Source organism: Vipera berus (genome assembly GCF_964194415.1).
Source record: "Vipera berus genome assembly, chromosome: 3".
NCBI lineage: Eukaryota > Metazoa > Chordata > Lepidosauria > Squamata > Viperidae > Vipera > Vipera berus.
Window position 1 is genome coordinate 93,905,332 of NC_138204.1, and position 15,286 is coordinate 93,920,617.

General features: G+C 35.5%; 1 protein-coding gene across 2 annotated transcripts in view; it reads right to left on the reverse strand.

The window, feature by feature from the left end:
- Positions 1–15,286, reverse strand: part of WDR47 (WD repeat domain 47) — a 41,834-nt gene that overhangs the window by 20,022 nt on the left and 6,526 nt on the right. For both annotated transcript variants that reach the window (XM_081325325.1, XM_081325326.1), the window contains exons 2-6: positions 11,232–11,397; positions 10,008–10,091; positions 9,384–9,468; positions 6,873–7,675; positions 1,316–1,442 (exon numbers count right to left, since the gene is read on the reverse strand). In XM_081325325.1, the coding sequence (XP_081181451.1) occupies positions 1,316–1,442; positions 6,873–7,675; positions 9,384–9,468; positions 10,008–10,091; positions 11,232–11,389 (1,257 nt within the window). In that variant the 5' untranslated portion in view covers positions 11,390–11,397. The remainder of the gene's footprint in view (positions 1–1,315; positions 1,443–6,872; positions 7,676–9,383; positions 9,469–10,007; positions 10,092–11,231; positions 11,398–15,286) is intronic.

Here is a 15,286-nt window from a genome sequence, read left to right on the forward strand (position 1 = left end):
CATAGGGCTACTGCTATTAAGCTGGGTTTGTGGGTTAAAAAATAGATTTTAAAAATGGGGAAAACACTTATCACTGAACAATTGTACCATATAAATGCTCTGTGCCAAATGAGGGAGAAATGTTAAAATCTTGCTGAAGCAACTTTGGATTCTATATTGTTGTGTTCTTTATCCTTCGCTGTTTGGCCTTCAAAAAAAGGGAGAGGGCATCTGTCTAATTGGTTACCTTCATGTTATCCTCATGTTATCATCTGCCACAAACGCTGAACTAATCTCAAACCACATCAATGTACACATTTCAAATTTCTATAAAAAAGATCTTGTTTCTATTTAAGTAAAGACTTGGCTAAATACTTTTTTATTTACAGAATCAGGATTTTTTTTTTAAAAAAAGTATCTTCTCTATTGCAGACTTCTATGTTTGGTAGATTCACGTCATTCTGAGGGCAGAAGAGCATCCCAAACATTTCAAGATGGGGTTAGAGAAAATGAGGTTCAGATGCACCTTGAATGACCTTGAAGGAAGGGGAAATACTGGGGGTTGCAACAACCAACGACTTGGAAAATCCAGTTTTTTGGATGACACATTTTCCCCTCTAAATGTCCTATGCTACTATTTGTAGTCCTATTTAATAAATAAATACATTTAATTTCCACTCCCTTACAAATAAAACTGTTTTTAAATACTGGAACTGGGTGCAGGACACAATATAAATATAGTTTCGATCTCAATTTTTCCTTACATCCATGTGAAATAAAATTAATGGAGTATCGTATGAAGGGAAACATCAAGGAAAGAATTATAGAATCGCATAGTTGGAAGGGATCTTGGAAGACTGCTAGTCCAAAGTCTGCCCACGAAAGGAATCCTCATATCATCCCATAAACCTTTCCTTAAATACTTCCAGTGATAGAGCACCCATGACTGCTGAACCCAGGCTATTCCTCATGGGGAAGAATTTTTTCTTTAAGTTCTGCCTTTGTGGACTTTCCTGCCTCACCCTCAGAAGCTATGGAGAATAAATTCACCTGTCTTCCTTGTGACAACCATTCAAGTATGAAAAAGCTCCATTTTGTAGTCTTCTCTTCTTTAAGCTAAACATAGCAGCTACTTTAACAGTTTGTCATAAGATTTAACTCCAACCACCCCCCCACCCCCCCACCCCCGGTTGCTCTTCTCTGCACTTTCTAATTCCTCAATGTCCTCCTTGTATTGTGGTGATCAGAATGGGATATAGTATTCAGGTCCAATTTCATCAGTACAGCATAGACCAAAATATTCAGAAGGCCTTTATTTGAAAGTTTTTAAAAATACCTCATTTTTTTCTTGCTTAGTTGGTCCTTGGTTCTGGGTTCCATTTGCTGCCTCTTTTTCTGGAAACGAATTCTGGTGTGCCGTCTCATTGCCAGATGAATTATGGGAATCCACAGGAGTTTCACATCTTTCATGAATACAGAGACCAGAAACATGTCCTTGTTTTTTTTAGTATTTTTTTTCTTTAAAATATAGCTCAAATGTTGAGATAAATAGATTGACTGTATGCCAAAACCACAAGCCCTAACATTTAAACTTCAGGTAGAAAATGCTTAATATAGTTACAATAATAATATATTTCCCTACTTTTACTTCCACATGTGTACTGTGCTGATCTGAGAGGACAGGTGGTCAAGGGACACAATTAAAATGACTCAAAATTTACACAACAGAGTGTGCAAATTATGTAAAGTATGTGCATGTAAAATACGACGTTGGAACTGGGTAGGATTCTCTCTCAGGACAACCATTATAAGGTTTTCTTCTCTAGAAAATAGCAGAGAGCTGGATTGTGGCTTGTGGCATAGAACTGCCCATAATACTTTAACATATACAGAAGAAACCTTGGATAAGAAACGTTGCTTTCTGATTACCCTTTAATAATTTCTTATTATATAGTGACTGCTATTCTACCGTAGCTAAACTACAGGCTTTCCACATAACTAGTTGTTAAATGTTGAGTGGTGAGCACCTTGAAGAGACGTCTCTGCACCTTCACAAAAATGAGATGTTTCAAGCAGTCAGATGGGCTGATGCCTTGGACGAACACAAAGCGTTCTTTGCTGCTGTCCTATTTAAGTAGATATGTGTACACATTTTGTTTTTAAAGGCATTTCTATCTCTGCATCTTTCATTAAAAAAAACTCTGAAGTACGTTATAATAATATTTTAAAATGGCATACTAAGAAAAAAAAATCAGAAACCTTGAAGAAAAAGCCTTCAGGATAATACCAGAAAGATCATTTTCAGACAAAATCATTTTAACTCTTCTACTTGCATCTGATAGGACTCTGTGGCAATATTCCACTACTGAAGCAAACAAGATACAGGTAGCCCTCAACTTACAATGCTTTATTAAAGTGACCGTTCACAGTTACAATGGCACTAAAAAAGTGAAATGAAATTTTTTTACACTTATGACCATTACAGCTTCCCCATGACCACATGATCAAAATTCGGATGCTTGGCATCTAGTTCATATTTATGAAAGTTGCAGTGTCCTGGGGTCATGTGATCACCTTTTGTGACCTATTGACAAAGTCAATGGGGGAAGCCAGATTCACTTATCTGTGTTACAAACTTAACAACTGCAATGATTCACTTACCAGTGGCAAGAAAGGTTGTAAAATGGGGCAAAACCAGGGTTTTTTTCTCATAGAATGCTCAGAATGGCATTCCGGCACTTTTTTCAAGAAAAAAAAAACTCCGTCTGAAAGCCTATTGCAGGGCTAGGCAATCTTGGCTCTTTTTTATGACTCGTGGACTTCAACTCCCAGAAATCCTGAGCCAGCCATGCTGAGGGGAAAGGGAGAGGTTTCCAAGCTGAGCCATGCTCGCTCAGGAATTCTGGGAGTCGAAGTCCTTGAGTCATAAAAGAGCCTGCACTAGAGGAGGACATTAAAATTATTTACAGGGTTACTTCTTTGGGAACTAAACTTTTAGAATCTAAAACAGATAATTCAAAAAAGCCAACAGGAAAAAACCTCACATTTTTCATCTGCTTCAGTCTTTTGGAAGGTAAAATTAGATAACAAAATAATCTATTTCCTATGTTAACAATGAAATCAATAAAGGTAACAGGAAAGAAATGAGAAACATTTTTCTCAATGTAATATGTTTAATTACTGATGCTAGAAAAAAATAGTATCTTTTGTACATACTCTTGAAAACTATTTTGAATCTAACCATCTATTACAACTAAACCACTTTAAATTAAACAATTCTTAAGAATGAAATATTTTTAATTTGGACTTTACTTTTACTGTTTGGACTGTTGTGTGTTTTGAAAAATAGATTATTTAGAATCTAGTTATGTTGCACTTCAGTCTTTAAATAATTAACCTAGTATATACATAACAATATATGATGTTTTCCATGGTGACCTTAACATCAATAACAACATTTATTAAAAAGGCTAAAATAATTTCTGGTGGTATTATCTGTACATTAAAATTTTGTTTAGTCACAATCTTTCACTTTTCACATTCTGGAAAAGCAGTGGTCATGTATCCTAGCAAAAGATGTTACATATGTGCATAAGCGTAGTCAGTAGCATATGACTTTTTAAAAATATCAGACATGCAAAGAAACAAAAATAAGTCCAAAATATCTGTATTACATCCAGAAATGCCAACTTTGCAACCAATATTTCTCATCCATAACTATGGCACCCTAAGGATACCTGCATACATGCAAATGCTTCTCTGGGATCAGTAATGCACAAGGGATTGCTTTTTCCTTCCAGTAACAGATTGCTGGGAAATACCAAACATGACCTTAAGAATTCCAATGTTTGTTACAAATTTTTCTGGATGTGTTTGGAAAGAGGCCTAGAAATGCCAGCACAAATACATCACACTTGCTGAATGTGCACACGCAACTAATTACAATCTTCAATTATATGTGATATATCCAGGGTTTTTTTCCCCATAGAACACTCAGAACGGCGTTCCGGCACCTTTTTTTGCACACACACAAAAAAAGGCTGAAGGAAAATGTTCCGTAGAGCCAAATTCTTCTCAGGCAGCCAGGTTGCAGAGCAACAGAATGCATTGCAGCGACAGGCCTTCAGATGGCTCAAATAGAAGGAAATGCGATCCGTACAGGCTAATTTAAAAGTGGGAGGGTAAGAAGGGCCAGGTGTGAACAGGTTGCTTAGCAACCTGCTTAAACAGTCTCTGTAACTTTCAGCTCCCGGTGCCTTGCCATTTTTAAGTTGGGAAGTTGAAAAAAAGGCTAAAAAGAAGGCAATAGAATGCTATCAAGGAAAATGTATAGATATAGCCAGCAGACGTTTAGGGAACGTTTATTTTTCATACACTGTTCGAATTTTGTTTTAATGCCATGGTGATACACAATCAAATGTACTCAGTCTTTCTTTTTAATCCCAAAGCATCTGTTCGTTAAATACAGTATAACAAAGTTTTGGATGATGGAATTATTTTTTATCTAAGGATAACTAATGATAACAGCTCTTAAATCTGTTATTTTGTTTTATTTTTGCACAAAAAAAATGTATAATTTGCATTTGCATTCATTTACAAATAGAATATGTTGTTAAAATGTATTGGTGTTGAAATAATTAGTGCACACATATACCTAAAACCAATTTATTGCATTTGGCAATTGTACTAAAAAAAAATCTCATTGTCAACCAATATAATTCATTTAATTTGAAATCAAGTGAAAAATTGATTTAAATTATTTTATTAAAACAAATTAATGGCAATTCTTTTATAAGAAGTTGCCTCAAACAAAATGAGTTTGACATGCCTGCTCTAGATAGCTGAATGCTCCAAAATAAAAAAAATTATTTTATTTTTTTTATTTTAATTCCATTTATATCCCGCCCTTCTCCGAAGACTCAGGGCAGCTTACAAACTTAGCAGTAGCCTTCATTCTATGTATATGCCTGCTTATTAGGGCTTTCACACACACCCCAAGCGGCATTATTACAAAGTCAGCTTAATTGCCCCCAACAATCTGGGTCCTCATTTTACCTACCTCGGAAGGATGGAAGGCTGAGTCAACCTTGAGCCTGGTGGGATGCGAACCTGCACTAATTGCAGGCAGCTGGTGTTACTTAAGGAGGCATTAGCCCACTGCTCCACCAATTCTAGACCAGGTCTGTACATGCAGCCTACCAAGCACCCTTGGACAGAGCACAGACTTTTTTTTAAAAAAAAAGTAATAAAATCACCACCACTGCCCTGAAAGTCATGTTGCCTAGTGCCTCCATGGCTTACCATGACCACAAGCTCCAACACTGTAGATGCTCCTCTAGTCACCAAATCATTGATTAGCCCACCAGCATTCCTTTGCAGACAACACCTACCTAGTCCAAGTCTCTTAAGACTTATCTGTCTTATCTAGTCAGAGTCTCATGGCATATTAAGGGGAGTGAGTGATTGGTATTTTCCACCAGCTAGTAATGTCTGAGGGGAGGAAAACATCTTCCCCGTCAAATGATCAGTGGTAAGGTAAGAAGTGTGAGGTGCCCAAGCTCTACGGGGAAGGCCCTGGGAGACCAGATACGGGTCATATACGAGTGTCTCTCCGCTTAGGGATTCAAAATCCTTCTCTGGAGTTTGCCAGGGAGGATTTTCAGTACCAGAGCAGAGAGGCAGCATAAGGTAAAAAGCATGGAATGCCTGGCTGGGAGGGACACCCAGAAAACAAATTTAAGGTCTGGTTGAGAAATTTTTTAACTAAGAATTATTACTGAGGGGGAATGTAAGATATATCCATTGGGGAAAGGGAAGGCAGTAATACTATTATTTTATGTTGTATACTTTTAATTTTATGTTATTAACACTGTATATTAATACGGTATATTACACTTAGCACTGAGGCCTAGTCTCAAATACAGTGCACTGGCAAGGTGCAATCATCAGGCTATCCATACTGTTTTAAATTGAGAGTAAAGAGGTATCTTGTTTTCCACAGAAGGATTCCTATACAGATGGTGATAGTTTACCCAAGACGAACTAAACTGTTGTACTAGGAATGTACCACTTGAATGCTCTTAACTGATATCCACTAGGGCAGGGGTAGGCAACCTCGACTCTTTTATGACTCAGGAATTCTGGGAGTTGAAGTCCATGAGTCATAAAAGAGCCGAGGTTGCCTACCCCTGCACTAGGGAAAGATCTAGAAGTGCCAGTTAGGATGGGAAAAATAGTTTATCACAGTTCAAATTAACCTCTGTATGAGAAGGATGAAAAACAGGTGAGAAAGATTAGGTTGAAGAATGCTCCAAAAATCAAACAACCTGTCATGGCAAATTTCCAGCTTAATGCCATTAATGGTACTTTAGCTCAAAAGAAAATTTAGCCTATATACACCTTTTGATACATTGTTATTAAAGCTTTATGATCTGGCAATGGTTACTTATCTATTCTTGCTGAAATGCACCTGGTTGGGATACTATATTTTATGCATGTTGTTATGATTGTTTCTATAAACTATTGCAAGCTATACTGAACAGATTTTCTCCAGATTTTAAATTATTTTGATTCCTATCCCCTACTATATTCTTTCAATGACCTTTACCTCTCTTCTTCCTTGATTGTAAAATTGTATAGTGTTTTTTGTTTAGATCTACAGAATGGCTTTCATTGTTAAACTGCAAACCTTCTTATGCACTGATAATACTTAATAATTAATCAATTATTTAATCAATAAATTACTGATCACTATGCATTGTCCCCTATTACAGTTATTAAACATTTATGCAATCTTGTAAGGAAAAAGAAATTTAAATATTTATATTATTATGAGAAAACAATTTCAGAAAGAAATTTCTTTGCATAAATACATGAAGTTGAGGACAACTTACCGTTCAGGTGATTCTTCACAAATGCTGTGGCAATCTGTCGTTTCCAACATTAAACTACGAGTGAGGTTCTGTACTCCTGGATAATGGAAGTTAGCAAAGGAATGAGACATGGGAGATGTTTTTGTCCCAAGATCTGTGATACGTTTATCATGACCTGCTAACCCACAGGAGAGTCCATCCAATGCAGGATTTAAGGAACGGGACATGTAAGCATCAGCAGATTGAGGCCGCCTCATGGGTGAGGATGGATAAGGAGAAAGTTTGCTGATGAGGGGTGTCAAAAGATCAGCATAGGCAGCTTTTGTAGGTTTTAAAAGTTTGTCAACATGAATATTTAGCATTTTTTGTTCAAAAGCACAAGAGAAAACAGTAGAGGGCAGATTCTGAAGCCACGATAGCAAACTAAGGTCCAAATCATCACATCCGTTCCCGCATAAAAGGTCAATTCCGAGTAATACTTCACTCTCTGTAATTTCCTCTCCTGTTGCTTTACTTTGACAGAACTCAACACAACATTCATATAACAGCCCCTTCATCAGAAGCTGAAATAAGCGATTATTGCTTGCTTTAAATCCAGCCTCACTTAGTTTTCTATCAGCAGGAATGAACTCTGCCACCATGACACAAGCCTCTTCAAAACAGTGAACTCGTGCGGTGCTGGGATTCCAGTCCTTGAATTCTGCATGGTTAGTCAGACGAGGCAACGTGAGTAGTAAACACAGTTTGCTATAATCTTCTTTACAAGGACAATATTCTTCTAGAGCATGTAGGCACTGCACAGCTTCCTGCATTGTAAATTCCAACTGCAGGGGAAAAGCATTTTTGATTATTTAAGGGAAAAAAATCACTTTATTACAATGCATAGCTGCAATTCGTTTCCTCTGCTAAAGATATTTATTGGACCACACCAATACAATATAGTGCATTGTATTGTTTTCCTATGTAATCTAGTGGTATTTCTTTCTCCTATACATTTTTCTAGACCAAGTTTAAAGCAACGTGTTATGAACATACTTTTTATGTCTGGTATTAAAACTGGACTACTTTTTTATGCAAAAGAGCATTACTTTTTTCAGTCAGTCCACAGGTCTCATAGATGGTTATACAAAAATCCAATTAATAATAATAAATAAAGTATGAATAGTAATAGGCACCTTGGGTGCAATCCCAAAACAACTGTGAAGCACCACTTGAACACCATCAGCATTGACAAACTCACAATCAGTCCATTGCAAAAGGCAGCTTTACTTTGAATTGCTTTGGGAGGAGCTAGCTCGCCCCCTGTGGTTCACTGTGGATAGTACTTAAGAGTGAACCAAACAAGTTAACAGTCTTAAGGCAGCCAAATAACTGCTCTGTAGTTATTTGTAGTCTCCTAGCCTAGCTAATGTAACATCACCATATGACAAACAAACAAACAAACAAAATTGGAATAGCTTACATCCTGTGATACCTCTAACACCATCAAACATCCACATCTGCCTATATCTGAGTCCTTGGGAATGACTCGATAGGTGGACAAAAAAATGCCAAATCCAGTCAGGACATCCGGCTGACTATGTGATTAACCATAATAATAATACTCTGCCTTGTCAGTCAAATTTAAGGAATTAGAACTAAAGTCACTGTTAAATAAGAAATGGAAGCATTTCCAATCCTCTGTTTCATGATATTAAAGTCATACCTCAAACTTAAAAAGCTCAGACAAATAAAGGAATTTAACTATGAAATAAAAGACATCAGGTTTCATGTCACTTAAGCTTCTCTGAGGGACATGGTGGCTCAGTGGGTTAGGACGCTGAGCTTGTCGATCTGAAGGTCGGCAGTTTGGCGGGTCGAATCCCGAGTGCCGCGTAACAGAGTGAGTGCCTGTTACTCGTCCCAGCTTCTGCCAACCTAGCACTTCGAAAGCACATAAAAATGCAAGTACAAAAATAGGGACCACTACGGTGGGAAGGTAACAGCGTTCCGTGCACCTTTGGCATCTAGTCATGCCGGCCACATGACCACGGAGTCGTCCTCGGACAACTGCTGGCTCTTCGGTTTTGAAACGGAGGTGAGCACCAGCCCCTAGAATTGGAAAAGACTAGCACGCATGTGCAGGGGAACCTTTACCTTTTTTAAGCTTCTCTAGGGAAAACATTTCAGCATAAGAATCCCATGAATAAAAAGGGCCTACTATAAATCACTGCCTGTCTTATTTCAGTAATCGGAGACACTTAAATAAGAGTCCAAGGGAAGATATTACTATCAGCAAGGTTTTCTTAATCCGACTTGAGGGAATCCAGCATGATAGCTTGCTTAACATGACAACATTCAATCCTTGTGATAAAATTGTGCCAGCTTTTGCTGTAAGGATAGATGTCATTATTTATTTATTTTTATTTTATCCCATTTATATAATTAATTATAAGGTAAGGTAAGTGAATTTGCTATTACTAAAAATCAAGAACGTATTAATTATTATTATGTTCTACTATGAAGATGTTTTGTTTAAGTCTCAGAGCTTACATGTTGAGGTTCATCCTCTGCAGACATTGCATTATTTACACATAAGGCTTCTAAAAACTTCTGCTTCAGTATGATGTAACGAAATCTATAGAACAAAAAATAATAAAAATGCAAATTAAGTAGGAATAGTAGCATTCTTGCCTATTTCCTTTGATTATTTTTTTTCTTTTGTACAGCAGTTCCAAATTGGATTACACACAGTGAAGTTTTTTTTTTTTAAAAAAGAAACCTATCAATGTTTGCTAGTAGATGGTCTTATGATCTCAGGCAATTAGATATATATAGCACTAAAATAATTGTTTGTCTTTAAAAAAAAGCTAATCTCAGAAACAAATTAAAGTGTTCATCCTCTGAAAAGGCTTACAGGCCATTTTTTCAATCCAACCGAAACCAGCAAAATTCATCAGGGTTAGTTAAATATCCCTGTATTTGTGATATTCTGGCATTAATCGTATGAACAGGGTTGCGGTTATGGTATTTTGTAATGAGAAGGAAAGTTCTCCCGGTGATTATATTCATGCAATCTTTTTGCATCAGTATGGTTAGTCTTTCTCTTTTTCTAAGTGTTTTTTATTTCTCAATATAATCTATAGTTACTGATACTGCAAACATTAAAAACATTACCTTTTCTTGTCAAATTTATCCATGCACTCTAGAGGCTGGATGAACTGAAGAACCTCATCCCACTGCCCATCAAGAATCAACTGTCTTTAAACAAATGAGAAAAACAATTGAACTAAGACTTAAGAGACAAACAAATAAGTAAATCATACCTGCAACTATAACAGTCAGCTTTCAGGATGCATTACTTTGAAAACAGTTAATAAAACTATACCTTCATTTTAGCAGGTAATCTTTGAGGTTCTGCAGGCTGGTCCAAGAACATATGATAAATATTTCTGTTCTTTCAATATTTAACAAATTTGTCTACAAAAACTTCAGTATCAATCTAAATACTAATACATTCTGGAAATTTTTTTTCTGGAAATATTTTTTTTTCTGTTGGACATAAACTATGCTAAAAGGGGGATATAAATATCCCTTTATTTGTAACTACAATATAAATTCTTGGCAAATGTCCAACAGACAAGGATTGCAACAGCTAAAACAGTTGAAAAGACAAAACAGTATACAAAATTTTCACTGTATAATGTATTAGAATTTCTCACCAGTGCATATCACTGTTTATATAAATTTTTTAAAAATTAAAATAGCTTTTTTATTTTTTTAAACCGAAAAGAAAGATATATTCAAAAATAACTAAGGATGCAACAAATCTGCATTTTATAATGCTACAAAGTGCTGTAGCAGGCAAGAAAATTATTTTAAATATTTTTTTACTATTTTTAGATGATTAAATATCCTCTTATAACATATTAGAATTAGTACAAGAAAATGATATACTTGCACACATTACGTATTAAGAGAAAATTTAATCTAATTATATTTTATTAAAAATTATTTCAAACCAAATTTGAAGTATTTTAATAGATTACTTTGAAGTATTTTAATAGATTACTTTCATTCTTTTTTGCAGAAAGTGGAAGAATTTTTGTTCTTAAAAATAGCAATAATTTGGAGTAGTGGATTAAGAAAATAACATTTTTTTGCCCTGTCCTATTGGTCAGCTCAGTGAAGATCACCAACAGATGCCAATGTTCCTTGCCAGTTCTCTGTATTTGTTTCTCCAGCTGTGAAGAGGATTGTACAAAATAGTTTAAAGACACTGGGGAGAAAAAACATATCTATGTGGAAATGCCCTGGGTCTGAGAGAGATTAAAGCATCTTGATTAAAAAATGGTTCGCTTTATTTTGCCGCATATTTAATAATATGATAATAATTTATACCTTAAGAAAAGCATATCATCTGAGAATAGTCCATTAATTACACCACTTTCTTTCTCTAGAGCCAACATACTGATATGAAGCTTTCTTGAATTCAAGAAATCCAGTATTAGTTTGACTATTTCAGCTTCTTTTATGTTCACTGTCTCTTCAGCTGTCATTGTGTAGGCTGAAAAGCAAAGAAAATTACAAATCAAATCAGGTCCAACCTAAGAAAATTCCATCTGGCATCACCTTTTATTTAAACAAGCACAGAAAACGTAAATTAAAATTGTTGCCATTCAATACATTCATATCATTTATACAAGTATTCACATTTAGTACCTTTGCAGAGAGCAATACTAATATATTATGTTTCAATTTACAAGGATTCAAAAGCACAAACAAGATTAAACACCTTTTAAGAAGTCTACAGAATATCTAGACATTAATAAAACTGAAATTCTACCTGATATTATAGATACATATACAGTTTTTAATATACATACACATACAATTCTTAAGTATATATAATTATTAACATGACAGAAGACACATTTATTACAAATGAATACTTTGTACTACGGTTGTTCTATTAAATCTGTCTTTTCAGTACAAAGAAAAATGTCACTTATTTAATGTGATTCAACATTTTCTCCACATTTATATTCCATTGCAAACTCAAAGAGCTAGTCAGTATATATTATTCAAAATAATACCTGTAGGTCAGACTTTGGGCATATGGTATCAGTGGGGGATGAAGTAGAAGAAATAACTATGCTTGGCAAGGTTGAAGTAACTGGAGTAAGTGGAAGATACTGGATGAAATGAATTGACTAGATCAAAGAGATTAATGGAATATCACTGAAAGGGATATGAATTATTAACAGAAGCAGGTCCAAAAGTATTTGCCCTTGAAACTCCCAGGGGCTGTCCCCAACTCTATGGTCCTTAACTAGCTAACTGTTTGGGGCCAGGAAAAAAAATACAAAATTGTTAATAAAAATGCTGTTTTTAAACACTGGGAAAACAGGAAATGTTTTAAACAATGCCAACTAGGGAAAGCCTTAATTAAAATCTGGAATTCAATTAATATGTTTTAGAAATGAAAATTCATACAACTGTTCCTTTCTTGGCTGATAAATAAAATTAGATTAAGATGATGTTTTTTCTGGAAAACTGCAAAGGTGATCTTCCAACACTGTTGAGAAAGTGTTTTAATTGGCTTTCTTAAAACACCTGCATTTTTTCCATGACCCCATTTTGCAAAATTGGGTCTGAATATATATACATGGAAAGACAACTAGATCAACTTTTAAAGCAGCTGTATCAAATTTACAAAATATACAGCGCTTGTAATACCTTTCAAGGGAGGTGTTTTATTTATGTTAGTGCACTTTGCACAGCTCTTGTTTTGGCACTTTGCACAACCCTATTACTTAGTATCTTGCCTATTATATCCCATTGTTTATACTGCATTCTTTTGAATGTGTTATATATTAGTTTTGTTTCATTTCAAATCCTGCCAAATCAGTGTTGACTTTGACTGAAATAAAATACAAAACACTTTCTTTTGCAGTTAATAGATCTGATTTCCATTCATATTTTAAGGCATAGACAATTAGAATAATTAGAAATGTTTATAGTTAGAAATTTGTTTTATACTCTTGCTGGCAAAAGGAAGGGCAGCGAGCTCAGAGGTGTTACTTAAAGAACATTGAGTATATATTATTATGCATGACAAAACACAGTCTGAACAAATAGAATGTTTTCCTCTGTTGAAAATAACTGCTTGCATTTTTTTCATAATTATTTCAGTTCCCATCAAGCAATTGGGACATTTATGGAAACATTCCTATCTAGAGTGGGAATCTCAGAGGAACAAACTGACATTCCTTTAGCACCCAAAAGTAAGTGATCTTTAAATAGAACTTCTTAGATTTTTCTATCTCTTTATCCCACTACATCAAGGATGTTAAACTGCTGGCCCATGGGCCGGATGCGTCATGCCGAAACTGCACCCATCCCAGCTCCGGCAATGGGGAAAAAGTTGCAATACGTCATGACACATCACGTGATGAGTTTGACACCCCTGCACTACATCCTTTTACCCATGAGCTTTGATGGATCCTAGATTTAATCTGTTGTTTTGGTGGCTGAATAATAATTGTACAGAACTCTGACATGTTTAAATATTCAAGGAGTTCTTAAAATGAAAATATTACAGATGTGAAATGTGACCAATTAACTGAATTTTAAAGTGAAAGAAATGCAATTAACACTTATTTTATTAAATATCCATACATGCTTTTGGGCAGAAACTGGCACAATACACAGGGAATAACCTAGAATATACTGTAGCTACACTTAACAAGAACTTTAGCAGTAGTGCTAAAACATACAAAAAGAAAAAAAAGATATTTATACCTTTCTTAAATGAAATAGAAAGATGGCAATTTGAATTACTTCATCTATAAAAACAATTGTCATTAAAGGTGAAGTAACTACTGTATATCTTGTCATGCACCTAGTCTAATTTTAATCAATTCACTTACAACTAGCTAAAGCAGTCTTCATATAAAATGTGCAGCCACCACTATTTCAACAGAGTAAATTCATTTTATTTGGCAGTGGGTTCCAGCCACAGGCATAAAGTATATTGCACATTTCCCCTATTATTAGGATATATAGGTATGTGGTAAAATTCAGAACATCCATAACATTCGGAGCTATGGAAGACTATTTCTACTAGAAACAATAGTTTCAGCTTTTTGCTCAAGTAATAATTCACTGCTACAGAACAGAGATTAAAGAATCTTACACAATTGTGGATTAGAATTCAAGATGCAAAAATTATATGCACAATGACAAAACCTGTATGAGTCACAAAAATTACATGACATAGGTAGTTTGTACTATGGAGATTACATGACAAAACTCCTTCCCACAAATATTTAAAAGCTAGGAAACTCAAATGTTACAAAACTGCTATAACAATATTTCCCAAACAACAAAAAATATTTGCAGAATATCATTAATACAACAAAATGACATCCTCTTCCTTGATAATTTATAAATGTCTGGTAATTATGCCATTATCAAGGTATCTCTTTTGCCAGGTAATTATTCCCATTTACACTTTGAAGAAACAGGTATATCATACACAAAACTTCCAATACATATTCTATACTTATATACCCATACCATGCTATAAAAAAGGATTGTAATTTATTTAGATAGGCCGTTAGTGTACCTTCATCATGATTTTCCTTTTAGAATTAATAGCAGATGTTAAAGTGTTTTAACTGTTGTTTACTTAAAAGTCAGTTGTCAGGTTTCACATTTTGATGGAATAGTTAAATATTTACATAATTAAATGTTTATTTTGGAAGTAGGAAGTTTCTATTTAAGTACTTTTTGGGACTGATTTTTTTAATATTCCCTTTTCTTCTTCTGTTTATTTTGTTATTGTCTGTGCTTTTTCATCTATTTTTAATAGTTATCTGCTAGAACAGGGCTTTTCTACCTTTTCACCCATTGTACCACTTTTAGGATATGGCAACATCTGAGTACCACCAGTCCCCTAGCAAGGTGTCAAAAACTTGACCCCCCCCCAAAAAAGGAAAAAAGTGATGAAGTACAGGTAGTCCTCGACTTACAACAGTTCACTTAGTGACTGTTCGAAGTTACAATGGCACTGAAAAAAGTGCCCCCCAAGCCACAGCCGAGCAAGACACCTGCCTGCCTGCCGGGCGGCGCTCTTCCTCCTGTCCGAGGTTTTCACTGTTGTGAGCATTTCTGTTGATGATTGGCAGTGGGGGTGGGGTGGGGGGTATTTGGTTTTTATTCCCTCCCCATCTGCTGGGTGGTTGCAGCAGGTTTTGGTCACTTCACATGACCCTGGGACACTGTGACCGTCATAAATATGAATCAGTTGCCAAGCATCTGGAAATAAATCACAAGACCCTGGAGATGCTGCAACATTCCAGCTGATTGGTGCTTCTTCTGGGCTCAGAAGTGCCAGGATCAGCGCTGAGCTACAGCTGGAGCCTGGCGCTTCCACTGAGCCCTGACAGCCC